The sequence below is a fragment of the Asterias rubens genome, chromosome 14, assembly GCF_902459465.1.
Source record: "Asterias rubens chromosome 14, eAstRub1.3, whole genome shotgun sequence".
Classification (NCBI taxonomy): domain Eukaryota; kingdom Metazoa; phylum Echinodermata; class Asteroidea; order Forcipulatida; family Asteriidae; genus Asterias; species Asterias rubens.
The window spans coordinates 5,933,925-5,961,000 of NC_047075.1; the positions used below are offsets into that span (position 1 = coordinate 5,933,925).

The window sequence follows — 27,076 nt, forward strand, 5'->3', positions numbered from 1 at the left end:
TTCTCACTTGCTGTATCTCAACATATGCATAAAATAACAAGACTGTGAAAATTTGAGCTCGATTGGTCGTTTGGAGTTGCGAGATAACTATGAAAGAAAAAAACACCCTTGTCACACGAAGTTATGTGCTTTCAGATGCTTGATTTCGAGACCTCAAATTCTAAACTTGGGGTCTCGAAATCACATTCGTGGAAATTTACTTCTTTCTCAAAAACTACTCCACTTCAAAGGGAGCCGTTTCTCACAATGTTTTATACCATCAACATCTCCCCATTACTCGTTACCAAGTGAGGTTTTATGCTAATATTATTTTGAGTAACTACCAATAGTGTCCACTGCCTTTAACAGACATCATGCACATATCGCATAAAAAGAGAAAACATCCTTTTTGCATATGTTTGTTTTGTTTTAGTTTCCTATGGCACTATAAACTAAACAAAACAAGTGAAAAGAAATCATCTGGCTGATCAACTGAACATTACACATCTGATCCTTTGTATATTCAAGTGGCTTCAGATTGCAGAATAAAGGTATGTACATTTTATATACAAGTGTAAGTTTAGGCTCCAATGGTTTTACTCTAGAGTGTACATGGCCTTATCTGAGAGTCTGCATTGCACCATCTTTAGAGCTTATTCCTCCAGTTCCAGATGACAATTCTTTTGGAGGTTTGACACACGGAACTTTGGGGGCTAGCAGTCTCTCTGTCATGATACGAGCATAATGCAATCGACTTGCTAACTCTTTGCAGCACCCAAACTTCTCAATCAAACTAAGACGGAATGTACGAAATTGTCGATTTTCATCAACGTAAGTTACAGCAGCCATTAATGGACAAAGAATAACCTTTGTATGGTCCTGGAAAAAGTTGATCTGAAAGAAAGAATAAGGTAACTTTACTTTATTACCAAGACTTTTGTATAGTTAAATGGAATTGATATCAAAACAATAGTGCAAAATTTCTGTGCAGCAGTATGTGTAAGTAAAGAATGCCTAAAATGCATACTAGCAAAAAATCTGTCATTGGACACTTTCGGTAAACAGTGTTGTCAAAAGGCCCACACTTTGTGTATCACAACTTGAGCGTGTATATTAAATAACAAACCTGTGAAAATTTAGGCTCATTCGGTCATCGGAGTCTGAAAATAACGGGAAAACCCACCCTTGTTTAAAATAAATCTTTAAAAGCTTCCAGTATCCTATAAAAATGATCATCAAGCATTGGGTATGCATGCCAATAACATGATGTACAATAAAAGATCCAACAAGCAAAGTAATGGCTTGCCTTTTTTGGCAATATCCAAGGTCACATGTTGTTGAAATTAAGATCCTACCTGAAGTGTTCCATTGCTCAGATGCAAAACTATTGCACTGCGTGTTCTGAACCATGTCCTAAGACATGGTAGACGAGCCAGATTGTCTGATTCTAATGGAGTAACTGCAGCACCAGTCTGAAATCAAACCAAATCATTTGCTATAAACACATGATAAATCTCTTACCTTAAAGGAACTAAACAATGGCAATCATTTACTAATTCAATCATTTAATAATCCATTAATAATTCCTAAAAAACAAATCTGCATTGCGAGTGGAAACTTTTCATAAGATAATCTATATTTTTCTTTCCCCTGTTTCAGTTTTAAATACTAAAACAGGTTTTGTTTTGTTTTTGCAGAGCGGGTCCTTATTGCCAGGCCTTGTGTCCCTCTAGGAGCAATGAGGATAGATACATGTAGTAGCCTGTTTTATACTGAGATTTGATACTCAACAGTATAATGTAATGTGATGCAATCAAACTGAATGAGTCGTTAAGCCAAAACAGGCCAACTGGGTTGAAATTTAAATCCCAAAATATATCTTATATTATCTAAATAGGCAACTTCCTTCTTTCCTGATAAATAACATGAACAAGGGGTTTACAATTAGCATTGAAATAAAATAACATGAACAAGGGGTTTACAATTAGCATTGAAATAAAATAACATGAACAAGGGGTTTACAATTAGCATTGAAATAAAATAACATGAACAAGGGGTTTACAATTAGCATTGAAATAAAATAACATGAACAAGGGGTTTACAATTAGCATTGAAATAAAATAACATGAACAAGGGGTTTACAATTAGCATTGAAATAAAATAACATGAACAAGGGGTTTACAATTAGCATTGAAATAAAATAAACAACTTGACTCTGAACCCCTTTATCTCAGTTCCATTCTCGCATCTCTTGCTGTTTCTACTTTCACATCTTTTCAACCAAAAGATGTATCAACATGGGGTTTTTAACAGTACTAATAAAGCATGTTTAAAATGCAATTTCCAAATGCATATGGTTAGATAGATATTTTAAAAGTAGAATATGTTGATCCACACAAACATGCCCTGAAATTGCAAAGTTTTCCTTTTATGTCGCGAAGAAACACGATAGGCCATTTTTACTCCATAAAATGGCAGACCGTGTTAGTTTGGATTGAAAAGCAAAACCGTGCAAATTTGAGTGATGCTTGTGTGGATCATTTTATTCTACTTTGAAAATATCTTTCTAACCATGCATTTCATAACAAACGGTTTCAAAGACCAACCTGTCCGATCAAAGGCAACGTGTTCCTTTTACATCCAATAAAATGGTGATTATAGGATAGAGGAGGATATTGTTTTACCTTGAGAAGGTGTTCACTCATGTAGTTACGGAAGTATTTCAACAGAGTGACCTTCTTTCGCATTGTTTCTGGATAGGTTTGCATTCCAGCAAACTTCTCTGTTCCATCACGCTCGATGTACTCAATATTTCTAAAATGAAATCATAAAATAGATAAATTTTATCTTATCAAACACAAAATTACATATAAACAACTTTTCTTTGATATCAAAAGGGATTTTTGCACTTGTCACATGACAAAATAGGACAGTGCAATTGCTTGTAACACAATTGATTTGAGGGAAGTTTTCATTTCTTTTCAGTGCAGAATAAAATCAAACATTGCACTTTCTTTTCTGCAGCCAGACCAATGATTGAATCAGAACTCAACCTTAACGCTAGCTCAGCGTACATTGTCTAGAGTCAAAACTGCAGTGGGCAAGTACAAACCATTTCTCAACTTGCCCTGGCGGGCTACTTAAAAACATGTGCACGCTCCTTGTTTTCCTGATGTGATTAAAGAAAATTTAAAAAAACTCTCCCTTCAAAAAGCTTCAACCTTATTTTGAACAGATTAAAAACTATTATCAGTTTGTTTAATTTGTTTTATGTGAGCCAAAGGGGTCATGAGGGTTTGAATTACAGTGTACATGTACATATGTACAAGTACATTGTACATTACTATGGGATTTGTTTGTTTTTGTAGAAGAGAACTGAACTCGGGATGTGATAAGACTTTCATAGCTTACATGAAGTTTGGATCTGGTAATTAAAAACAAATCTCAAACTCATGCTACCAGGCCTGTGAGCGGGTCATGAAAAAAAAGCGGAAAATTGTTGTCCGGATTTTGGGCCAGCACTACGAACGTAATAAAAGGCTTTAATTAAAAACTGAAGCGTAGACAACACATTCACAGTAACATAGGCCACAATTCTTACATGTAACAATGTGTTGTACATCATCATTTTCAAGACATTTTTGTAGCATTCCTTAAGGAATAAATCCACAAGCAAGATGAGTCCTCGTTGTCGACTGTCATATTACCTGTCGCAAAAAAACACACCGTACACATACACTCAACGTGCGTTGCGTGGGGGAAAAACCATGTGTGCCTAATCTTGTCTCAAGGCGTTGGCTTTTTAGTAAAGCGCCCTCTATTGGTGCAATGGAACAATGACATTGAAGTACATGTAAAATAGACATCGCGCTAAACGAAAAATTTACAACAACGGCTCCAATAAAAGACCAACACGGAGCAATTTACTGGGTCTAGCCTCCGACTCACATGTCAAAATCAAATTGCAATTAAAGTGCTTCCCGATTCCAGGTACGTGCTGCTTGACGATCTATTTTGGATGTTAAAAAAAAGAAGATAAAAACGGAACGAGAAAAAAGCGGAGCCCGCAAGAAAAACAAGGAACGGAAAAAAGCGGAACCCAAGAAAAATGCGGACGCGGAAAATTAAAAAGAGCAGAAATCCGCTTTAAAGCGGAGATTTCACAGGCCTGTGCTACAGAAAAGCCATTTATTTCACTTTAATTTGTTGCATACCTACTTTGTCAGAAAACTATGAAATGATCATTAGTGATTCATATGAAGGAATTGTTTTATCCATGCAGTGCTGTTGAGAGAGGCTTAAGAAACTTACTCTCCATTAGATTGCAGTAGTAGTTTGGTTGAATCATTGAAGAGTACACCAAAACTTCCATCGCTCAACTGATAACCCAAGCCATACTTGTCCGAGTAGTCAACCCATTTGCTGATCCATAAGACCGGTGCAGCAGCTGGGTCTTCAGCATCATCTACAATCAAAGATATTCATCACCATGTTAGACGAGAGGTGATTGGTTGCTAATTCAATTTGGGGTTTACTACAGCAGGACATAAAGGTGTACTCTACTGCTGCTACAGAGTTAATGCCCTCCGACTGGAACCTCTGAATAATCGGACAGTTTCGCTATTCCTATTGGTGGAGAGCACGTCATGTGTATTATAAATAAGGCTGAAAGTGTTTAATCAAGACGCGGCGTGCAAGCTTTATTGTCACAGTTGGTATATCTTAACATATGCATAAAATAATAAACCTGTGAAAATTTGAGCTCAATCGGTCATCGGAGTTGCGAGATAATAATGAAAGACAAAAACATTCTTGTCACACGAAGTTGTGTGCGTTTAGATGGTTGATTTCGAGACCTCAAGTTCTAAATCTGAGGTCTCGAAATCAAATTCGTGGAAAATTAATTCTTTCTCAAAAACTATGGCACTTCAGAGGGAGCCGTTTCTCACAATGTTTTATACCACCAGCCTGTCACTATTACTCTTCACCAAGAAAAGTTTTATGCTAATCATTATTTTGAGTAATTACCAATAGTGTCCACTGCCTTTAATGCTTATTTATGCCCAATGCAATAAACAGGCCTGTAAGTGAACTATTATAAAAAGAGCTAAAACATTACATGAAGCAAGAATGAGCGTGTAATGTCAAGTGAGAGCGCGGCACGCATTTTAGGCTGGTTGAATTGGAACACCCAATTAATCCAGTAACTATAGGCGTAGCTCACATTATTGTATTTATTGTTGCTAAGCTTGTATAAGGCATGCCAAGCTTATAAAAGGGCTACATAAAAACAAAACAGAAAGCAGAAAATGAATAATCAACAGTTACAAGACCCCACGTATTACTCTTTTTTTAAGGGAAACAATGTGTGGTGAAGAGGTTTTCAACTAGTGGTTTAAACCTGCGCCGAATTATCAAGAACCAGGCCTCGGCGGGTTTAAACCACTAGTTGAAAACCGATTCCAACACACTTTGATTCCAATTCATAAATACCTTTTCGGTCAAAAAACATCAACACTTTTTGGTCAAAAGGTAAAATAGGCCTAAATGCAAAAATTTTAATTGTTCATTGATTTCTTTCAACACAACACCCCTCCAGCTATGAAATGGTAAGGCCTTGGGTAAACAACTCCTTAGAAGGAGATGCTGTGCGCGTCGCGTGAACGCGTGATGTTGCACAACTGTTTCAGCCGTTGCTCTCGACCAATAGGAAAGAAGAAAATGTCTTATAAGCACAGGTGAAAGCGTGCGTGTCACGAGCACGTTTCAACACTTTTTACTGGTGTTATATCATCCGTTCAAACAACCCTTCGTGATGCCCTCTCGACCAATCAGAATGGATAAACTGTCTTAGGCATTTATGAATCTTTATTCAAATAAAGTTTTACAATGTGATGTATTTAATATCTATTATCTTTGTGTTTCTGACGCCCTCTTTTGAGCTTTTAATATTCAAATCAATGAGACGAGATCGGTGACCAATTTCATTACACCTTGTAGTTACCAACCGAGAACTGATCTCTCTATAGATAGGTTGCAATAAGCGTGATTGACCGCCATATTTGATGTATTTTACGCATGAAAAGTGCATGAGAGTCATGCGCAGCGCATATGCACTTTTCATGTGTAATATACATCAAATATGGCGGTCAATGGCGCGTATTGCAACCCATCTATGTTGGCAAGTTCCAATTCCAGACTCTCATTCATCCAAGGGGCCAGCACTTCTTCTGCTCAAGGATACAATTCAAATAACTTGCTTACCCATTTTCGGATCTTGTATCTCTGATGGCTTAGAGTGAACCACTGACACAAGTTGAGCAAGTAGGTCAGTCATATGACATTCTGTTGACAGTAATCAAAATAAAAGGTACATGTAAGAATGCAGCGATAATATTGAATATTGGTTGGGCAGTAAACATTTTGACCATTTACATCAAGTTTTGAATGTTATGTTTATATTAATATTTAAATGAATGAAATCAAGAGTTATTATGACTAGATGAATGATCAGTGTACACTGTAATTTGTCCAAGCTTCATCCATTTCACCATTTTATTTGTTTCTGCAAATGTGTACACACTTTAAAGGAACACATTGCTTGGATCGGTCAAGTTGGTCTTTGAAAAGCATTTGAAGCCGTTTTGGTTAGATAGATAATTACAGTAGAATATAATGATCCACACCAGTATCACTTGAAATTGCACAGTTTTCCTTTCACATCGCAAAGAAACATGGGCGGCCATTTTGTGGATCGTCAAAATTTTGACTCCACAAAATGGCCGACCGTGTTAGTTTGCGTTTTAAAGGAAAACTGTGCAATTTCAAGTGATACTGGTGTGGATCATTTAATTCTACCTACATGTATATGCATTTCATAATAACAAATGGTTTCAAACCCTTTTCAAAGAGTAGACCAACTTGTCTGATCCAAGGCAACAAGTTCCTTTTACATTGCTAACGCTCAGGATTACGCGAATAGCATTTGATTTGATGTTTACCCTCTACGGCCTGTACAAGTTGAGGTTTAACAGAGCCAGTTCTTTCCTTTCCAGTGGCTTGATTTTCATGATGTAGCTGTGTGGATTTACTGCCTGAAGCTTTACGAAGCATTTCCATACCTGCCTTTAGAGCTCCTGAGGTTGTTTGCACATTCTCCTCTAAAGTGCCAAAAGAACATCAGGAAAAGGGATTTATATTAATGCATACATCTTCTATCACAAATATACATTAATTTTTCTGTAACAAATAAGACCACAATTTTTTACATCTGCCCAGGCATGACATTTTTCCTACTTTGCTGCTTTTTTTTGTCCCCCCCCCCCTCGAAAAAACCTTAATTAATTTGTTTAAATGCAAAACAAGTCTATCAAACCATGTATTATTAAATGTATTGATAATAGTATAAAAGATATTTATAGTTTCGCAAAACATATCCACTCAAGGGGTGCCCAAGGATCTCAAAAAAAAAAGGTAACTATTAGTGTTGTTTTGTAACCAGCAGGGGGAGCTTTGGTTGGAGGAACAAAACCAGTTAAAATTTTAACAATTGATAATTTCATTCAAAATACCAAACCCCATATAGGTCAGCCCAAGTACTCAATAAAATTGTCCTAAGAGACAAATATAATGCCTGCTTTTGCCTGATAACTCTGGTCACCAACATATCTCCTGGCAACTGCCAGACAATCTATTGTTCTATTGCGCTTTAAAAAATTGTTTTTGTAGTAATAAAGATACATTTTTAAAACAAAAGGAACTCAACAAACAACTGTTACCTTTACAGTTAATTTCCTGTAGTGGCTTACGAGACACCATTGGTGCAAAGCGTGGTGCAATAGTCAAGCAGGTGGTGGGTAGCTTAGGGGGCAGATAATCACTAGTGAAAAAGGTATCCTCCAAAAGTGACTCAATTGAAGGTCTCTCATGAGGATTATTCTTAAGAAGACGTGAGATAAGAGAGCGTGCTGCAGGAGACACCTTACATGAAGATGGGATACAATATTCATTCCTCTTGATACGCAGGTAAGTGTCCTTCAGACACGAAGTTTCAAATGGAGGCTTTCCAACCAACAGTGTGAACCTGTCAAAAACAACAACAGTTTCTGAGGCGATGTATTGGAAGTTTTGTCAAACCTGCGAGTTGGTACATACAGTACAAAACATGCAAGTTGGTACAGAACTAAATGCAAGTTGGTACAGTACAAAACATGCAAGTTGGTACAGTACAAAACATGCAAGTTGGTACAGTACAAAACATGCAAGTTGGTACAGTACAAAACATGCAAGTTGGTACAGTACAAAACATGCAAGTTGGTACAGTACAAAACATGCAAGTTGGTACAGTACAAAACATGCAAGTTGGTACAGTACAAAACATGCAAGTTGGTACAGTACAAAACATGCAAGTTTGTACAGTAAAAAACATGCAAGTTGGTACAGTACAAAACATCCAAGTTGGTACAGAACTAAACATGCAAGTTGGTACAGAACTAAACATGCAAGTTGGTACAGAACTAAACATGCAAGTTGGTACAGTACAAAACATGCGAGTTGGTACAGTACAAAACATGCAAGTTGGTACAGAACTAAACATGCAAGTTGGTACAGTACAAAACATGCGAGTTGGTACAGAACTAAATGCAAGTTGGTACAGCACAAAACATGAAGGTAGGTAAATGTTTTATGCATTTCATGTAGGTTGGTTGGTATTAATAATATATCAATGATATAAAACTTCAGTTGAAAAACTTATTTTTTGTGGTTAAATCTATACATTCATTGTGGGCCAACTTGCTTACTGCATCTCTCCTGCGCTTTGAGTGTCTTTTCAGACAGACAAGGCGCATTATAAATGACCACTATTATAGTTATTATTATATTAATTTGGTCTCTGTGATAAAAGCAAGTCCTTAGTGCTTTCCAAGTCCCTTCTCCCCACAGGTCTTGGAAAACACCGAGATACAGTGCTACAGGTTTGTGCGCCAACAGACAATATGCAAGTCAATGACTTATTGGTTATTCATAAGCACCTGACAGTTTCGCTATTTCTATTGCCGAAGAGCGCGTCATGTAGGGGTGTTCAAACGGTTGATTATGACCAGCTGGAGCTTTTTAAAACCAGCTGGCTACTGCATGTCGGCCCACAAGCTCAGACAAATTTTACAATATTGCTTTTCTTTGTTCCACCTTTTATTCTTTAAATGTGATGGAAACAGGTTTGGTATGTATTGCCTTTGTACGTTGTTTCCAACGGTTTATTGCTGTTCCTGTTTTAACAATTAACTTTAAGTATTGTAAAGTTTTCAGAGTTGCTGTTTCCTGCAGTATCATTTCAATTCACTAAATATGGAATTTTACCTGGCTGCATTTTTGTATAATAAATAAAAAAATCATAGAAAAAAAGTCAAAGTAAAAAGTGCAGTAATTTCAACTTTAGCAATCCGTTTGCATTTGTTTTTCTCTCAAATTCTTTGTGAAGCTAATTTTAGCACCTGTGACTTAAGATAAGAAGTTCTGTATTTTAAATGTGGTAAGTTTTAAAAAACTAAGTGAGAGTCAAACTTTAAAACCCTAGCTCACGATGCTAAATGCAACAATATGCACCGAGTTGAAACCAACTGTTCTTTTCAGAACCACCCCCAACTCATTAGTCATTACATGGTGTTACCGCAAACCTTTCCATACTATAATATGCACAGACTTGAAATCTGTTCCATTTGGCAGTCAACTCAGTGTCATTCTTTGAGTGAATTTTTTTGCATTTGGCAGTCAAGTGAGTTCATATTGGTGTTACATTTTGTTGTATTTGGTAGTTATTTGTATTTGGCAGAGTTCAGGATCCCACATATTATTAGCCAAGTCGCCACTATGCTTACTGATGCATATTTTTTAGCAGGGCAAACACCCTTGTTCTGTCCTAACACAAACAAAACCCCTTGTTGCATTTTGTTGCATTTGGCATGGTTCTGTGTTGCAACTGTGTTGCATTCTGTTGTATTTGGCAGAGTATGTAGAGGGACCCTGATGGGGGTTTGAATCAAAATGAGAGAAATTTACATGATGCATCCAAGTGACCAAATATCCACTTCATAACTGTGTCCTTTCTTAGCTAGTACTTCTGGTGCGATGTAGTTTGGTGTTCCACATAACGTTCTCTTCCGTTCTCCTTCTTTTTCTATCTTTGTGGCCAGACCAAAATCACCAACCTGCACAATCAACAATGCACTTCAAATTAGGATAAGGGAGTAGAATGTCTTTGAAGGCAGAACAATTTTTAGACAGAGTTGAGAAAATGAACAGAAGCAAGACAAAATATGAAAAGAAACAGAGAAAAACAAATGTGAAAAGGAACATTTATAGTAAGACAAATGTGAAAAAGTGAGCCTAAAAATGTGAAAGTTTTCAAGTGTACATCAGGGGCTAATGAATACATAATTTTACTATTAAATAAATATGTTACATTTATTTTATTGAAACAGTACCTTTAAATCCATTTCATCATCAATAAAAAGGTTGCCCAGCTTCAGGTCCCGATGAATGACCTGATTTCTATGAAGATACTGCATAGCGAGGATTGCATGACGCATGAAATAACGCGTTTCGGGCTCAGTGATTGCTCTACGACGTTTGTGTAACTCCATCAAAGACTGAAAAAAGACACATTTTGATTATTTAAGCTAAAATTATACAAATAATATTTGCTCTGAGAAATTTTACAAATTTGTAATAAACAACTTTCAAATGTTTCAATTTTATACTTCCTAATTTCAAATAAAAGAAAGGCATCTAAAGCCCGGTTCATACTTCCTGCGAATGCGAAGCGAATGTTGAAGTCACAAATTCGCAACGAAATTCGCAGCAGTTGCACTCTGCTCGACTCACTTGCGAATATCGCTGCGAAAGGAGGGCTGTGACATCAAATTCAAGTCAAATTTGCTTCACATTCGCATGAAGTATGAACCGGGCTTAAGGATGTAACATGAGTAAGGCCAACTAAAGCCTATTTGGAATTGCAGCTACGCATGTCTGTTACTGCTGTCAATGTACTTTGTCTATCTCACGTGACCTTTTGACGTTAACTGCTGGTATTGTCAGAAGGTCACGGGAGATAGACAAATTGTGTTGTCAGCAGTAACGGCCTACATGTATTAAAAATGTTTTGTAATTCTTACCCGCCTTCTGCAAAGCTCAAGTAAAATGTACACATTATCATCATCTTCAAAGAATCCATGAAATCCAACAATATGCTTGTGGTGAACACTGCGATGAATAGCAATCTCCATAGACATCTGAAATAAGAAAACAGCATTCTAACAGATAAACACAATCATACTGGGCCCAATTTCATGGCTTTGCTTACCGTAAGCAAGGAATCAGCGCTTACGGAAGCAGGGAATTCTGTGCTTACGGCAAGCGTATTTCATGGGTTAGCGGGGAATTTTTGCTTCTGTGCGTGCCTACTCCACGTATCTAGGCATTCTACATGTACACTTACAAGGCTAGCGCAGAAATTCGGCGCTTGCACGTAACCGGGGAATCTTGATCGTTAGCGCAGAATTCTGCGGTAAGCAGCACCATCGAATTGGGCCTTGATACTGCTCTCTTGCACTAATGCAGAGCACTCTGTCTCCCCGTATTTTTGGAGTAAACTTATCAGCTCCTGAAACCTTAAATTGTCGACAACTGTGCTGGATTTTGACATGGGGGCTTGTGTACTGTTAATGCTAGAAGTTTCTGTATCTGATTAGATAGTAGTGCTGGGCGTCACTCATGACTGTTGTATTCACAAAAACAATATTCCTTACAAAACTGTGGTCTCCGTTGTTTTCCTGTCTCATCAAAAATGAGCTTTTGGGTACAATTCAGTGATTATGACATCTGTCTTGGCAGAGGATAAGATAGCCATCAATTCACTCCTTTTGTCAAGAAAGCCATCAGCATTTATGTAAAAACAAGTAGTCCACTTGATAGTTGTAAATAATCTTTATCTTGTGCAGTGCTTACTGGCATGGGGTGTGCTTTTAAATAAAGGTGCCACATCAATAACCTGACCATGTTGATTGACAATGTCCAATGTGCTTCTCGTTGTTATTTTACTTGTCATTGTCCCGTTCCACCAAGAGAAAAACTGTATTAAAAAGCCAAAACCTTGAGCCAAGATTTTGGGAGGCGCTCGATGTCCGAATGTGTGTCTGTGGTGTGCATCTCTAATATTACAGACATTTACTCAACAAGAAAACTAAATAAATATGGCAGTTGAGGACTTGACTAAGGAATGCCACAAAACGTCTTGAAAATGGGGATGAACAACACATTGTTACCAGTACCACAAGAAATTTGTGTTCTATCTGTTGTTTTGTCTGTAGACGCTGTAGTACAAAGCCTGAGACTGGTAGCACTGGCCCAAAATCCGGACAAGTTTTCCCGTTTTTTACCGGTCTGATATGATGCAATATTAAAAATTAGTTGTGACTAGTGTCTTAGTATACACATAATGAATGTTTATGAGTGCAATGGTGCGAATATGTTCATGAGTTGAAAGATGGAATGTTCTATTCAACGAGGCGGAGCCGAGTTGAATGGAACATTCCAGCTTTCAACGAATAAACATATTCGCACCATTGCACGAATGAAAAACATTCATTATTTGTTTTATATAACATCCAAGTAGAACTTTGTCATTTTGATTGAAAGAAACAACTTTCAAAACAAACAATTTCAACTGTAGAAGCCGAATGCTAGTAATTTTACTATGCCTTCTTGCAGTAACACCTGCTGCGTTACCAAAGACACACACACGCAGTGATGTTTTTACTCAGCTTTTTCGTTCCATCCGAAAAGTACCATTGCAGGCTGGCAGCGTGCCAGCGTGCAATGGTACTTTTCGGATGGAACGAAAAAGCACGGCGAGTGACTCAGCGTGCAATGGTACTTTTATTTGCTATCACGTGACGGACAATCCTCCAATCAAATGGCAAGGATCTGCTTGGGTGTTATATAATCTCGATTAGTTGAGGCATGACTAGTCATGATAAGTTAATTTCACTAGTCGCCCAGCACTATTATCTATTCTTTGAATAAAAAGATTTTTTCTTTTTTCATTTTAAAAAGGCAAAACAGAACGTAAAAACTCACCTTGTCTTTTTGATGTGGCTTGACTAACAAAGCCTTGGATACAATTTTCCCGGCATAAGTCGTGTTGGTTGCAACATCAATTAGCTCATAGCACTTCGCAAACCCACCCTGAAAATATAAGTACATTTAATTTGTATTACAGCAGAAAAACATACATTATAAATCATGGTGAATTTATTGCTGTTCTTATGTCGTCTACAACTTACCCTTCAGCTTATTGTAACAAGCCTAAAGAATTGTTTTCACATCTTGATTATCTTGATTTTAACATAATTGATTGCTCCTACAATGTACCTACTACCAACTAGAGTAACACTGACTTAATGCATAATGATTAGAGATTGAGATTAGCCTCGACAGTTTTGGGCGCAGCAGATAAGGACTTCAAGGAATATAGCATGAAATTCACAACCTGCCTTTTACCCTTGAAATATAATACCAGGATCCTGTTCAACCTAGTACATGTACATTGTACTAGTACGTATGTACATTGTACTAGTAGTAGTACATTACCCTGGCTGCCCTCTGCTGGGTAATTGGGTTACAGGGGATCTCTAGTTAGGACGAGTTACTGGACACTATATTGGTAATTGTCGAACCAGTCTTCCCACTTGCTGTATCTCAACATACATAAAATAACAAACCTGTGAAAATTTGAGCTCGATTGGTCATCGGAGTAGCGAGATAACTAATGAGCGAAAAGACACCCTTATCACACGAACGAAGTTGTGTGCTTTCAAATGCTTGATTTCGAGAGGTCTCGAAATCAAATTCATGGAAAATTACTTCTTTCTCGAAAACTACGTCACTTGTTACCAAATTGAGGTTTAATGCTGATAATTATTTTGAGTAATTACCAATGGCAATAGTGTCAGTGACTGCCTTCAAAGCCATTATACACTTTTGGAACACGAAAAAAAAAAGGTGAAAAGGTGCAGAATAAGCCTAAAGGCCCGGTCCCACTGCAGCGATAACGAGAAACTCCGCCCCCCTCAGGTTCGAATTTTCAACCTGGGTCTTTCGCTCGGGAGTCTGGTAAGTTTTTGTGCCTTTTCTTCAAATTATTTCCTCAATGGTGTTTTGAGTGATATTAGATTCATTAGACATTGAGGATCAAGTTCGTGTTTCTAGAATTTGTGTCATGATTTTCAAAAATGGAGCAAATCTGCTGACTAGTGACTAGCTGTCGAAATTGTACGTTTTTAACCATTTCGCCATGATAATGAATCATATTAATAGGCCTAAATAATAATAGGCCTACGGAAACTTTTTCAATAAAAAGTTAGTACTTTTGTCATGTTTGTTTCTAATTCCCTAATAATTATAATAAATTATAATAATAATGTCATTTTGAAAATGACATTATTATTATAATTTATTATAATTATTTTTATATATAGGGAATTAGAAACAAACATGACAAAAGTACTAAGTTAGGGGGCCTTCAATGGCCTAGGGCTTGTATTGTATAAATAATATATTATCATTATGGGCTTGAAACCCCCCCCCCCAAAAAAAAAACAAAAAACAAAAAAACAAATACAAAACAAAAATACGACTACGACGAGCGGCAGCAGAGCAGGATTTAAAACTAACGCCTCCTAGACCTAGTTGCGATAACGTAACCCTCCTCGCGACGGTCTGTGGCGCTCCCTCCGGCTTACTTACTGGCCGGCCGTCGAAAGGAGGGTTACGTTATCGCAACTAGAAGAATCTAGATTGATAGGCCTACAAAAACAGTTCTAAACTTACCTTTCCGAGAAATCGGCCTTTCTTGTATTTCTTATGGGTTCTTGGATCGACAATGAAATCAGGAATACATGCATCTTTCACTCTCAAGTCTTCCCTTGGTCGAGCAGACATGTTTCCTTTTCGTAGTTTCTACGCTCGACAAAAGTAAAAAGTAGGCAGAGAAGCTATAAAATATTGATACTTCGCGTCTTCCGTCTTTGTCTTACGTTTTTAACACGAATGACGACGGCGAAAAAGCAGAGTTGTGTAATGTATATTTGCGCAGACCGACTTGTATTTTCTCCATGCAATTTCAGGATTTGTTAGCTTTATTTGACTGAAGAATTTCAAACGGAGGACAGCGTAGTGCTCAGATTGAGGAGACACATCGGTTTGTATTTAATTTTTCAAAGTTGTATGCTATAAATCGTGTGTGTAAACTCGAAACGGCCGCCCTTGGAAATTCATCGCTTTGATTGGTCAAAGTGAATCACACACTTGAACGTTGATTGGATAATGCTGTACTTTAAAGATCGACCTTTGACCGCCGAAGGAGATGGTCACGTGATTTGAGCGAAAGCCGCACATTCAAATCATGTTCAAATCCATGCCATCTATAGACTTGGTTCCAAGTCTATGATTTTGACTTTTAGAAACAGCGCCCTCTTGTTAATTAACCTCCGTCACATATGGAGCGCATGTCCTGATTGCAGATGAATAACCCCAATTTCTCTCAGACTTGAAATAAAGTCTGATCTTTGATGTAAACAACACACCGTATCAAACGTGCATGGAGACTCTATGGTTGAAACAAGAACTATCCTCGATGTAGGCCTACTCTCGATGGTTTGAATTCTACCTCCAAGGTTTGAAGGAGAAGGGTAGGTGCATGCCCCCGCATACATTGTCATACGCATTCCCGTGTACGATCCGAATCCACTGATATTTGATTAATGATGTAAAGTTCTCCACGGAAACGGTCCCCCGTGCGGTGTGTATCCTCCTCTCTTATTTACCAGTTCAAACTTGATGGACATTGAAATGTTCACACCAGACACCGATCTTCAATGACTTCAACTGGCCCCATTTGTTTTGAGTTTTTCCTGTTTTCACGGCAAACGAGAATGTATGGTTTCCCGGTGAAGCCATACATGGAAGAAACATCAAAATTGTTTTTTATTAAATTTAAAAAATTACCATGGTAACTTGCAAAAAAATTAAATAATAATAAATAAATAAAAAGTGAATAATTACTGGCTTTCAAATCTGATTTTTGTTTCTTTTTTCTCTTTTTTTCACTCTTATATTTATAATAAAACGTATAAATAAACAGTGATAATTGAATCAACTAGCTGATGTTTAAATTTTAATATTAATAATAATATTGATATGAGGGTTAACAAATAAATTTGGTGGGCAAATATTTTTATATGGCCTCAACATTATGACATATTTTTGTACCTTGTAGAATGTAGAAATGCCTAAAATACAAAACTTTGTGCATTTACAAATGCAAATAACCAGTGGAGCCTTACGTGTTTCTAAGTTTTGGTCAACGGAAAGGAGACTCTTTGCTTGGCAAATAAAACCACACAATTTTTATCTAGGGACTGTTTACATCGCGCACAGAGAGGTAAAAGATTTGCCACAATTTTAGGGACACCTCGAAAACAGGACCTCCTACGATACAACACAAGTCAAAACTCAAAGGGAATTATTTAATATTTACCAATTAAAAAATATTCGCATTCGGTCATCATTTCGGTGGCACTTAACATAACATGCTCTCATAGAGTTATTATATAACTAACTCTATGCATGCTCTATGACTTGTAAAATATGAGGGGCCGTTTATGACTAAATGAGCAAAACCATAAATAAGAGCAAAATAACATACAAGAGCAAACCCATATATATATTATTACAGCAAAACCATTAACAAATGAGAGCAAACCCATTTTAAGAGCAAAGACAAATATGTAGTAATTAAATAATTTTTGAGGTTGAACTTGAACAAAGAATTCACTAGAGTGGGATTCGAACCAATGGCCTCCGGATTAACGTGTCGGCGCTCTACCAACTGAGCTATCTAGCCCTATATTAGTGGTGTCCCTATTTTGTCAATATCTTTGTTCTGGGGTGCCAGTCAAAGCCATACGGTTCCGTTAACTGCCGCTCTAGTCAATTCTTTGTTCAACCCCAAAAATCATTTCAAAATTTACCCAGTTAAACCCAGTGGTTTATATTGATATCTGAAACAAAAAGCCGCATTCCCTTAAAGGAACACGTTGCCTTGGATCGGACGAGTTGGTCTATAAAAAGCGTTTGAAACCGTTTGTTATGAAATGCATGGTTGGAAAGATGTTTTAAAAGTAGAATATAATGATCCACACAAGTATCACTCAAAATTGCACGATTTTCCTTCTACACCGCAAACTATCACGGTCGGCCATTTATGGGAGTCAAAAATTTGACTCCCATACATGGCCGACCATGGGAGTCAAAAATTTGACTCCCATAAATGGCCGACCGTATTTGTCGACGAGGTAAAAAGAAAACCTCGCAATTTCAAGGCATGTTTGTGTAGATCATTGTATTCTACTTTTACAACATCTTTCTAACCATATGCATTTTATAACAAACGGTTACAGGACGCTTTTCAAAGACCAACTCGACCGATCCAAGGCAACGTGTTCCTTTAAGGTGATCCCCTGGCTGCCGCTTCCCAGGTTGTATCGGTATTTGGGTGTGATCCCTGGCTACACGGCAGTTAACGGTTGTATGGCTTCTGACTGGCACCCCCGAACAAAGATATTGACAAAATAGAGACACCGCCAATATAGGGCTAGATAGCTCAGTTGGTAGAGCGCCGGCACGTTAATCTGGAGGTCGTTGGTTCGAATCCCACTCTAGTCAATTCTTTGTTCAACCCCAAAAATCATTTCAAAATTTACCCAGTCAGTTTCTCTTGTGGTTTATACAGGTAATTAAATAATGATAAAAAAATACAACCCCTTAGTAACTTACTTATATTCAGTCATACTGTTATACTTACTAACTTAGCTGCTTATTATTAGGACTGGGTGTCCCTTGGCCTCCCTTGAAAACAGTCCCCATTCAATTCATCTCTATTTCTAGTTGCGATAACGTAACCCTCCTGCCTACGCCGTCGGCAGGAGGGTTACGTTATCGCAACTAGTCTATTTCTAGCTAAATGCTCTGGCTCTGAAGTGGAATGTTGGCATCATCCTGAATTTGCACCTTCCAGCGCACCAATGGTGGGCGTCCTCGTTGGCGTGGAGTGATGAAGTCATTGTAGTAGCCCAGGTTGGGTAGCCTGTAGGCTGGCATTCTGATGACATGGCCAAACTAGTTCAGGCGGCGTCTGGTCACTACATATATTATTGTTGTGTTCATGTTGCCTGCGTATTTCTTGATTTCTCATTTTGTCTCTTAATGAGACACCTAGTATTGAGCTGAGGCATCTCATCTCAAAGACTTCCAGATTTTGTTTGGTGGCCTTTTTGAGAGTCCAGGATTTCGAACCAAAATAATGTTGCTATTGGGAGGATGAGCGATTTGTAAATTCTGGTCTTACATGTAAGTGATAAAAGACCACCATAAATATGTAAAGGATCAACAGCAAATATAATAGATGCAAAAATAATTATACAGAGATACCAACATACACGATTTGGGCGTAGCAAATACGATTTCGAGCCGTGACTACGACACTACGATAATACTCAATAAAACACGCCAAACAAGCCGGCCAATATAATTTTATTAAATCGTACAATACATGCAAACAACTAATGAACTATGAAGTGGAAATAAAAATTAAGAAAAATATCAAAACAATTGTAACAGAAAAGAAAAAAAACACTTTTAATTTTAGAACGCAGTGTTGAATAATAGCGGCGAATTCACTCGAACAATGTACGTGTCTCGCCGAATGATTGTTGCGTGCCCTCCCCCGCTGGCTGGCCGGCTGAGTGCATTTTCTACGCTAGTGGATTTCTGCAAGATCGTACCCATTGATCTCTAATACACGATGGGGGGGGGGGGGGGGAATAGTGCACACGTGCGTGGGGAATGAGCTTGTGTGTGAGCTAACGTGTCACATCACAGTAACCTCATTCCTCATGTATTCACTATTATTGTGCCCACGCTGGCTGTACATGTACTTTATCGAAGCTTGGCAAAAAAAAAGGAGACCTTCTGAACAAAAATACCTTCAACTGAGTGGCCTGTGAGGTCTAAGCTAGACCGTTTCCATGTTTTCCTACCAGTAATTGTAGCGCCGATGTCCAGACAATGCCCAGACAATGCCCAAAATACGGACACGTATTTTTTGCCCAAAATCCGGACACGTTTTTTTCTTTTTTTTTTCTTCACTCTCCCAATAGCTTGTTGTTGCGTTTCTGATCATTAAAACAAAAACATTTAAGTAAGGCCACCCTTTTTTATGTTACATTTATGTAAGGCCACCCTTTTGTATGTTACATTTATTTTTGAAACATAGTCAGAAGATGAGGGACTTCAGGGTTTTTTTTCAATTTTTTTTTCACTGGCCATTATAAACATTTGTAGCTGTTCTGTTGATGCATACAGGTAATTGTTATTTCACAACAATGCCTGAAAATGAGCTAATTAGCATTGTAGAGAGTAATAGAAAGATCGGTTTAGGGAGCCCAAGCTGCGCTCGCCCTTAACATTTGGGAGATGCTACTCTTTTTTAAAATTCAATGTTGGCATCTCTGATTATAGGCCTAAAAAGGACCAAAAAGTCAAATATAAAAGACAAACACAAATACGTTTAATAGCGCCCTCTGTATATTGGATGTAGTTTCATATATATAAATGAGACGTGTGCACCCATAAATATAAGACATAAAAAGTCTCATACAAAGGATGTCAACAGCCGTCTATTGAGCCCTTGCAACAACTTGAGCTACATTATAAGTCAGGCACCCTGTGTCGCAGAGTGGACCCTTGCGCCACTCTACTCAGACCAATATCAGACATAAAACCCAGACACAAGAATGGAACACAGTGACACCAGATTAGAAATAATCAAGAAACTACAATTTAATAGAATCTTCCAATCTTCCAGTTTTGCACCTTTACATTCTCCACAGTTTTGAGCAACCCGTACAATATGAATTTCATGCATAAGTAAATAAGTTTACATCCAGACTTTAATACAATGAAAGTTCCCTAAATAAATAAACAAACAGCAGAAAGGCGACATAGACTTTGTAGAATGGCTGCTTGAGTCTTGAGAATAAGTTCGTTCGGAAGAGTGGACCCCGTCCCCTTGTCACCATCGGTAGCCCCACGTGAGTCGTCCCGCTGAAGGTTGACCACGCCCCAGAAGACCGTTTAGACCAAGTGTGGTTTAGTGTCACGGGAACTCCTGTAAATGTTACATTATAGGAAGCCCTTTACTACAAACAATTCTATTTACACACGGTAAAGCTACGCCTTCACAAATTTCACATTGGCCATACCCAAAAGATCAAGTAAACAACAACAATGCTTTTACAACAAAAGTTTATCGATGAACCTTTTAGGCAAACAATAATCAACTTTTTAGGCAAACAATAGTCAATGGCTGCATGCATTTTAGAGCAAGGGACATTTTGAGAATAACCCATAGCTTGATTAAATTCCAGCAAAATTAGTTTTAAGTTACTCACAATGTCTTTGGCTTCGACAGTGCTTATCCTTGGGTCCGAGATTCCCGGGAGGATTTGCATTGCTGATGGGCCTTATAAAACACCCGCCAGACCCCTACCCGTGATAGACGGGTCGACACGACACAGCCTCAACGCTGGTCTAGCTGTCCGCTGGTTCACACCCAAACAGTACCCTTCTCAGCACCCACAACGCAAATCTCAACCACAATATAAAATTCCTTTGGTTTTATAGTGCGCTCTACGAAACCCATTACAAAAGCTTAATAGCCCAAATGCCTGACAGGACATTCCAACCATAGCGATTCAAACAAGTATTGCCCCTCCCATGTTATGCCTATAACAATGCACATTAAAGCCATTGGACACTTTCAGTAAACAATTGTCCAAAGGCCCACACTTCGTCTATCACAACTTATATATAAAATAACAAACCTGTGAAAATCCCACCCTTGTTTCCGCACATTTCGCCCTGTCATGACATGTGTTTAAAATAAATCCATAATTCTCGCTATCGAGAATTGATAATTGTTTTAACATTTTCTCAAAAACAAAGCATTTCATGGAGTAATATTTCAATAGAAGTCTTTCACCATTACCTTCTGTAAACCCTGTAAGTTATTTGTAAATCTGTGAATTAAAAAAAAGGCATACATTTTGGAATGTTCTTAGAGCTCCATCGTGTCCTGTACTCTGTTAGCAAAACATTCCCATGCTTACGTTACATCTAAGTCCTTGAGTTCAGTCCAATTGACTTCCTTACGATCATTGTTCAAACTTGAATAGTCTCCTTTTGTATATAAAACTCTGGTTGGCTGGTCATCAGTCATAGATCTTTGGCAATTCAGATCAAACTGCATGACAATGTGGTCACTTTTTCCAAGTGGGCTTTGCTCTTTAATTTTGTCAACAAGCTGCTCATCATTCACTATCACCAGATCCAAAAGACTGGGCTGCTGTCCTTCTCTATACCTGGTATCTGCCTGGTATTGAATCTTACTTGAAATGTTCAGGAGAATGGACGAGAAAGTGTAGATTCGTCGATAGAATGAACATGTACGATGGAGCCGAAGGAGAGTACATTGTTTTCATGAGTTTACACTTTAGAGTCTAACATTAAATTATGTAACTAAAGTGATTTTTCTAAACTGGCATTTTGGGGGGTAGGTTGAAAGATAACATATTTGCAGCTGTGTTCTAGCTGTTGCACTTCATATATTCGTGCTATCTGTCAGTTTGGAAAGACAGTAATTTTCCAGTTGAACTACTAGTTGTAATGAATCTAGACTCGACTGTAGATTTGTTAAGACGAGTGTAGATTTGTAACAAATAATTGTAGATTTGTAAAAATCTACACATTCAACAATAGAGTGATGTCTCAGAAATAGTTTCAACTAGAAGAACGTCTATTGTATGTCTAGCATGGCACATTTAAACATTGTCACAAACATAATCATGTATGGGGTGAGATCCACACCATTGCTGTCATCTGTGGACTGATATTAAGGGTGGACAAATTGGTAGCGTGGCAAGGACAATTTGGCTTTCCTTCCTATCCGAGTCCCAGGTATGATTGATTTAGTTGTATATAATAATAGTGGCAATTTATAATGCGCCATGTCTGTCTAAAAGACACTCCTGGCGCAGGAGAGAAGCCAAAGCCAGATTGCAAAGAGTATAGTTAAGCACAAAAATAAGTTTTCCAATGATTACTGAAGTAAGATGAGAACCACCGAATGGCATTTGAAGTTACTCCAAAGGTCTGAAGACGCTCAATCAAAGTAGTGTGACAGACTGTATCAAAAGCCGATGAAACATTAAGCAAAACCAGAGCCGTCAGGTTACTGTTGTCCATCTGCCGTAGTAATAATAATTATAATAATAATAATAATAATAGACCGTTTTTATATAGCGCTTTTCACGCCCGAGGGGTGTCTCAAAGCGCTTCTGACATTATTACCCCTGGTCACTGGGCCTATCATTCCTTAAACCATCTCAGCTCCCTGGGGAGTATACAGCCTGTGCGCAATATGCGCTACTTTGCTAAATCAATCACAAGAACCATCTCTGCCCTCACAGGTACCCATTTACCCCTGGGTGGAGAGAAGCAATTATAGTTAAGTGTCTTGCTCAGGGACACAAGTGTAATGACCGGGATTCGAACCCACACTCTGCTGAACAGAAGCATCAGAGCTTGAGTTCGGTGCTCTTATCCACTCGGACACACAGTGGGCCAGAATTGAATCAAAGTGCGCCAAAAATATATCTCAACATAATTTTGATGAAAATTATATTTTATTATGGAAAGTTGGTTGTAAGGGGTTTTCTGATATGCAGAATTTGATGGTCATGGTTTTAAAGGTCTATGACCTCATCATAGTCCTGAATGGTGATTGGTCGGCAAGAGTTTAATAACTACTAATACGCGTTTTGTTCTTTTTTTTTCTTCAATTAAACCTAGGCATATCAAAGAAACAGTTTGTGAAAAAATTTTTGCGATGCAAAGTGTGTTTTCATAAGGGTTTCTAGTAAAAGCGGTACTCATAAATGGTGGTCTTTCTTTGATGCTGAACAGAGAAATATGACCACTGACACACGCACTGTCGTTACAGGTGGTTGAGTCAAAACAGGCGTTTCTCATAGGGGTATACAACTTCAAAATTAAATAAGTCGCAAAAAGTCGCAACCAAATTTGGTTTTAGACTGTTCCTGAAGATTCAGGCTACTGAAAAAAGTTAGAATTAAAGGAGTAATCGGCGGCATTTTATATTTCCTATGTCTCTGATTGAAATGAATGAAAATTAGGAGACATTTTATGGGATTTATCAGACCTTTTCAAACAGTAAACAGAAATTAAACTGGTTATTAATTTAATTTTCCTGATATATAGACTATAAACAACCATCAACACGTTTTTCATGGCATTATCTTTTATGAGCCGTTCAGTGCAGCAAGTTAAAATACCCATTAAGTTCAACGGTTTTGCCGCACTTTTTTACCATTTTGTGTCTAAATAAAGTCATAACCCGAATTTTGAAGAGATTTTTCTCATTATCTCTTTCTTTTAACATGCTGGACTATTAAGAACAATAACAGAATGGAAGTAAGTTTTTTGATACAATCACCAGTTGCCTATTTTGGCGCAGTTTGACCTTGACCTGGCCCACTTTTTTTGTGTGACACCCCACATGTCAAACTCACAAGAAGAGTTTCAACACATTGCTCCTATATGCAGACTGGTGACTATCTAGTATGTTGTTATCAGACAGATGCTCTGTGAGCCAGGAGAATGCAGCCCTCTCCATAACTTTGGAGAAGAAAAGGAGATTTGGTCGATAGTTTTGCAATGAGTTGATGTCCAAGTCATTCTTCTTCAACACAGGTCAGACATTAGCGTGTTTCAGAGTATTGGGGAATTGTCTCCTTTGAAAGCTGGAATTTATTATGTTGATGATGAACCATGACTGGCAAACATTTCTTAAGCAGATGAGTAGGCAATAGATCAAGGTCGCAAGACTTTTGGGACATTTGTTGATGATCAACCCTTCCTTGAAGATAGTTTCTTCAAGTTTGCTCTTGGTTTGGTGAGGTTGAAGTTGCAGACAATAGCCAAGTGATCTGCTATTCCAGCAACAACTTGAGGATCAAAAATGCTGTCACTACCAGATTGCCGGGTCAGCAATAGGTCAAGAGTATGACCATGTATATGGGTTGGCTCACTGATATGCTGTTGCAGGCCATAGGATGACAATAAGTCTGTGAAGGATGCTGATTTGGAAGTTGGTGGATCCACATGAATATTAAAATCACCAGAGATTACTAGTGACCCAGAAGAGATCAAACGCCCATCAAGAAAGTCAGAAAACTCGTCCAAGAATAGGCTAATGGACTGCTGGGACCGGGAGGGTGATAAATAATAACGACTTGTATTGTTTTCCATGCAGAAACAATTTGGGCTTCAACAAACTCAAAAGATTGATAAGACTTGAATGAACTTTGTTTGCAGACATGTACACTGAGCTCGTCGTCGTCGTCCTATGAGTCATGGGTGACCCTTTGTGACCCTGGTTATGATGGAGTTCCACTTCTGTCTATCAACTCTGAGCTCATTTTTGTACAAAAGTCCAACTCCTCCACCACGTCAAGTAGGTCTCGGTACATGTTCAAGGTTTTAGCGATTTTGAGTTAGTTCACCAATAACTGCACTGTCGTCATCATTCAGCAAAGTGAAGACAAGAATTGTCCAATATTTCTCTTCCAAATAATTCAAATTCAAGAAGAGTTGAAAACATGAAGCTTGTACTAAAATGATCTTGAAGTTATGCCAATCCGTTTACATGTAGTATAAAACTTAAGATGCAGTGTTGTGTAGACTTCACAATCACTCATCAAAGCTCTCAATCAACAGCTGCCACAGGACCCCATATGTTTGTGTAGACGGAAGATAAATACATGGGGGAAGATAAACATGTTGTTCTCATAAGTAGCTTAAATTGTATGATTCTTTGCATGCTCTATATTATCTACATACATCTATATTATACACTGGGATGTGACTAAAAACTACTTTGAGTCTCAAATGTATCTGCAAACCCTTGTGTCGATGAAAGCACCTGTTAATCATTCTCTCTCTTTCTTTCCCTTCAATCCATCTTTAGAGAATAATGACAAGCAAACATTCCAGAGCAGGGCATATTGCCCTTTGTGCTGTTTCATCTCGACTAATCATCATTCTAGTTCAGGTATGTACAACTTGTGTGTCAATTTACATGCACCATGAAAATTGGGTTGGTACCCAAATTATAAACAGAAGTGAAACACTGTGTCAATGCAAGTATTCAATATCTTTGAAGAAAAGTTTGGAGGTTAGAGACTTGTGACCTATGTTTACATTCTGTTGACGAAACACTGGATACATCATGTTTCGCCGGGATAAAAGCGCGTAGTCATGGTAAGATTGCATACACTGTTTAGCTGCATAGAATGTGGGTTTTTTGCACATACGGGCATTCATTATGGACTCAGAATTTCAGAACATCGTGAATTTCGATCGTCCTTTTCGTCACTTCAAATACATAAATTGGTGTCGGAGTAGCTAAACGGTGGAAAGTGGATAGTGTACTTTGCAAGAAAGAACTCATAAGATGGCCGATGAGATCAGCCAAACCAATAAGGCCTCAGGTAGCACCTCTAGTTCTACCACCAGCAGAGGACCTCGGAAGAACCAATGCCCACTTTGTAAAAAGAATGTTCAAAAGGGAGCCCAAGCACTACAATGTGACTAGTGTATGGGTAAAAAAACAAAATTAATGTGAGTACTGCTCAGTCTGGCATCATACTTCCTGTGAATCCATTTCTGAAGAAGAATACAACTTCCTCACAAAAAGAGGGCAACAGCTACACTGGATCTGCAAAGCATGTAACGCCAAGGCTGTGGATGTTTTGATTTTGGTCCACAGTATGAAAGATCAGCAGGACGAAATGAAAGCGGAGATTTCTCAGTTGTCAGATAAAGTTGGAGAACTGGTCAATGTAGATGAACCGACGTTCAAGAAAAACATCAAGGCTATAGTGAGAGAGGAAATTTACGAAGCCAAGGAAAGAGATTTGAGGAAGAACAATTTAGTGATCACAGGTCTCAAAGAGATCCCTGATGAAGAAGGCAATAGTGACGGTAGCTCAGATGAAGAGGATTTAACCAACACCGGTCCCTCAACCAGTAATAAGCGTACTGTCGAACATTTGATTCACACGGTATTAGGGTTGAAGAATGTTGTGGTCATCTCGGCGGAAAGGCTTCCGAGGGTGCGAATACTGGATCATAGAAGACTTGTCATCGCTTCTGTAGCCACTAAGGACATGAAACATCAAGTGCTCAGAGTTTCCAAGAAGCTTAGCGAGAAGAAAGGCTGGGAAGACGTTTTCATCGGTCCTGACCGAACAAGAAAGGAAAGGGAAGAAGACAAGGCCCTCGACGTGAGAGTGGTGAAAGGATCCTCGTGATAAAAAAGGGACAGATCATCTCCCTCGAAGGAGAAGCCCAACTCCCGAGGAACGCAGATCAAGAGTCATCAAACAAAGCCCATACGACAACATTTCGGGATGCGCCCCCCTCAGCATGATCACAAGAGGAATCAGACAGTCGTCCCAGAGGACATCCCAGGCTCGGCCGCTTCGGGGGAAGTAATTACTTCCCAAGCGAACCCCAATCAAGATGATGAGGTAATAACTGTAAATATCAATGTAAATAGGAGCACAAGTGATGCATCCAGCAACAGGAACACTGTTAGCAAGTTAAAATGTTTTTCTATTAATGCAAGAAGCATTATAAACAAAATGCAAGAACTGAAGTGTTATATCTACGAACTAGACCCGGATTTTGTGATGATAACTGAGTCCTGGGGCGGTATTCACGAACCTTAACTTAGTGGAGTACTTAAGTTTTCACTTAAGTCTAAAGCACCCCGCTAACTTAAGTGGGGCGCTTAAGTAGCTATTCACAAAACATCTAAGTACCCCACTTATCTTAG

The 27,076-nt window shown here is 38.3% G+C and overlaps 2 protein-coding genes across 2 annotated transcripts; one reads left to right on the plus strand and one right to left on the minus strand.

Annotated features, from left to right (window-relative positions):
* Positions 1-527: 527 nt before the first annotated feature.
* Positions 528-15,237, minus strand: LOC117299694 (serine/threonine-protein kinase PLK1-like). The gene is made up of 12 exons (XM_033783247.1): positions 14,869-15,237; positions 13,117-13,224; positions 11,154-11,270; positions 10,464-10,628; positions 10,039-10,187; positions 7,758-8,062; positions 6,981-7,139; positions 6,244-6,324; positions 4,291-4,444; positions 2,664-2,793; positions 1,335-1,451; positions 528-873 (listed from the first exon to the last, which is right to left on the minus strand). Exons 1-12 carry the CDS (start codon positions 14,977-14,979, stop codon positions 598-600), a joined length of 1,872 nt encoding a protein of 623 aa, XP_033639138.1. The 5' UTR covers positions 14,980-15,237; the 3' UTR covers positions 528-597.
* A 10,037-nt stretch (positions 15,238-25,274) lies between these two features.
* Positions 25,275-26,685, plus strand: LOC117299365. Its single transcript, XM_033782896.1, has 2 exons — positions 25,275-25,288; positions 26,006-26,685. The coding sequence occupies exon 2, from the start codon at positions 26,007-26,009 to the stop codon at positions 26,547-26,549; it is 543 nt and encodes a 180-aa protein (XP_033638787.1). The 5' UTR covers positions 25,275-25,288; position 26,006; the 3' UTR covers positions 26,550-26,685.
* The last annotated feature ends 391 nt before the right edge of the window (positions 26,686-27,076 follow it).

Coding starts and splice junctions, on each gene's coding strand:
- LOC117299694 (XM_033783247.1), bottom strand. CDS start 14,979: ATGTCTGCTCGACCAAGGGAAGACTTGAGAGTGAAAGATGCATGTATT. Junction 11,271..13,116: donor AGCCACATCAAAAAGACAAG/GTGAGTTTTTAC, acceptor TTCTTATTTCAG/ATGTCTATGGAGATTGCTAT. Junction 7,140..7,757: donor ACAGGAAATTAACTGTAAAG/GTAACAGTTGTT, acceptor TTGGCACTTTAG/AGGAGAATGTGCAAACAACC.
- LOC117299365 (XM_033782896.1), top strand. CDS start 26,007: ATGAAAGATCAGCAGGACGAAATGAAAGCGGAGATTTCTCAGTTGTCA.